Source organism: Austrofundulus limnaeus, unplaced genomic scaffold, assembly GCF_001266775.1.
Source record: "Austrofundulus limnaeus strain Quisiro unplaced genomic scaffold, Austrofundulus_limnaeus-1.0 Scaffold422, whole genome shotgun sequence".
NCBI classification, from domain to species: Eukaryota; Metazoa; Chordata; class Actinopteri; order Cyprinodontiformes; family Rivulidae; genus Austrofundulus; species Austrofundulus limnaeus.
Window position 1 is genome coordinate 422573 of NW_013952824.1, and position 2708 is coordinate 425280.

The 2708-nt window shown below is 36.7% G+C and overlaps 1 protein-coding gene across 1 annotated transcript in view; it reads right to left on the reverse strand.

The window, feature by feature from the left end:
• Positions 1–2708, reverse strand: part of gdap2 (ganglioside induced differentiation associated protein 2) — a gene marked incomplete at both ends in the record, with an annotated part of 38071 nt that overhangs the window by 11549 nt on the left and 23814 nt on the right. Inside the window, 2 exon segments of the mRNA XM_014024442.1 lie at positions 1927–2066; positions 2409–2485. Of these exon segments, the coding sequence (XP_013879896.1) occupies positions 1927–2066; positions 2409–2485 (217 nt within the window).

Sequence of the window (2708 nt, forward strand, 5' to 3'; positions counted from 1 at the left end):
CCGTTAACCAATATGCAAATTAGCCTGCAGTACCACTACTCTACCCATATGAGCAGCAAAAAGACGTTTTTAGACCAAATATTACAGATTTGAACAAATACGCACAAACACATAACAATTAGCACAGAAACAGTTCTATATAATATTTTAGACACATTCTAGACAGTTATCAGCTAAAAAAAGTTAATTTTGGGGTAAGTTACTCTTTAAAGACACGTTTAGTTTTTGCAATTAACTCATGTTTTATTACCAATTAATAAACATTATTTATCATATGAATGTGTGATAAATATTAGACATTTTCTGTCAGAGATGCGCTCCCATGTAGGTGTCAAACTATAACTCTGGCAGTCTTGAAGTGTGAGTGACAAATGTGAGTGGGTTTAAGACATGTTGCAGACACACAACAGTGACCACCCTGAGACTCCTTTGAGAGAAAGGTTGTTGAATAAATTTGCTGAACATATTTAACCACTGCGATTGTCATGAGACATTCTACAGACTCCATTACAATTGACTTTTCCATACAGGTTTAAAATCAGGTGTTTGRTGCATTGATTTTAAGATTAAAATAAAATGAGATGGCTGTAAATGAGTGCTGCAGGCTTTGTGAGACAAATTTAATTTAATTTGGAAGCCTTGTCAACACGGACTGAATGGTTACATTCACTTCCTCCGCTGCCATTGCTTAAACTACAGACAGACTAAAATAGTGCAGAAAATCAAGGTCATCTTTCAAACGTCCTCCTTCTGTTCACTGATTGGCAGGTTGAAATTCTACTGGAGAAATCCATAACAATGGGAGAAATCCCAGATGGAGCAGAGAAGGGYGATTAGAATCCAGTGGAATTGCGCAGGAAGGCAATGGCCTGGTTAAAGTAAAATTGCATTGTGAAATTTTGTTTTATTGAAAGTGAACTCTATGATATTCTTTTAAGATGAAATGCTGGAAGGGAGGTATTTCTATCTGTTCTCTCTGCTTTAAAAAAAACCCAGAGTGCTACAGCATCATTATACTCTTGAAGGGAATTTCCATCTTTTTTTAAAAAAATGCAGAATCTTTGTCACTGCCTGGCCACACTGCATTAATTTTTCACCAAGATCTTGCATTGATGATGGTAGAGTCTGACCGCTGTGCAAAGCCTTCTCCAGCACATCCCAAAGATTCTCAATGACTCTGTGGAGTCAATCCATGTGTGAAAATGATGCTAATGCTCCCTGAACCACTCTTTCAAAATAAGAGCCCCATGAATCCTGGCATTGTCATCTTGGAATATGGCCGTGCCATCAGGGAAGAAACAATCCATTGATGGAATAACCTGGTTATTCAGTATATTCAGGTCAGCTGACCTCATTCTTTGAACACAAACTGTTGCTGGACCTAGACCTGACCAACTGCAGCAACCKCACATCAGAGACCTTAACCCAGGTGGGGATTATTTGTTTTTTGGCCAGGCAGTGTATTAATCACTTTTATCCAGTTACTTAGTTTGACTGAACTGCCACATGTTTGAGTCTGTTGGTGGTTTTATCATGGGTTTTAATTTAAATGATGCAGAAATCTTTTTGTAACCATCCTTAGTTCTGCAGCTGAGCTCTATCAACAATTTTACTGCCTCCATATTTTCCTTTAACAACAATTACTGTGAGCTGATAAGGTTTGTATATAATTTCAACATCTAATCAACAAGAAACACAATAAATGTTTCAGAATTTTTTTGTAAATAAAATGGTTTCTCTAAATGTATCTAGATTTGTTTTAACTTGATGTTTATCCCATGTAACAATTTAAGAAGAGATACCCCTAAAAACTGAAAGATGAATTGATATTTTTTTATAAACATCAAAATAYAATTAAATAAAAGTTAAAAATCACTGATTGTTTCTAATATCTGTTTATCCAGGAGGGTAAGAACTCAGACTGACTTCATGTCGACGATGTCATAGAGGTTTTTGAGGAAGTCGGAGTTCAGGTGGTTGTGCTCTCCGGTCAGGGTGTGGAAGTAAACCATCACGTACTCCTTCACTGTAATGTGATCCATCACATGGATAAAATACAACAGAGCCTGGAGACAAAAACACAAAGTAAAATAAACAGATGCTTAAAGGCCTGCAGTTTTTCTTTTGCTCACAGTTTGAGATATCTAATTTAATTTTATATTTTTACCTCAAACAAGCTGTTAAAACATTCTCGTAAAAGAAAAATCCTCACCCATTGATTGAACAAATTCAAACTGAACATGATAAAACAAGMCAACGTGTGTGCATTTGTGTTTTGTCTGTATGCACATATTAGCACACACCAAAATGAAGCCTCACACATCCAGATAGATTTGTTGCACACCTGCAGACATTCAGGAAACTTGAACAAAAATCTAATTTACTCTGAAGTGACATGTTTTTGTTACCTTTTCGAGATCAATGAGGGTCACRGGGATGTTTCGTCCAACCACAACCATCACGGTCCTGCCACACATATCCACACCTACAGACACAACATTAATGTAAAACACACAACCAGAGTTCGAGCTCACATAAAAAATAAAATTAAAAAAAATTGCCGAGACCCAAAGACCATCAACCACCAGGTGCTTCTGTACATCTCCAGGAAGATTTCCTAAAAGCCAGWGGGTAAAGTTTTTTATCTGAGTAATCTGGACCAAACAAAATATTATTTTGGATGTCTAACCTCTAAGACGTACTGACAG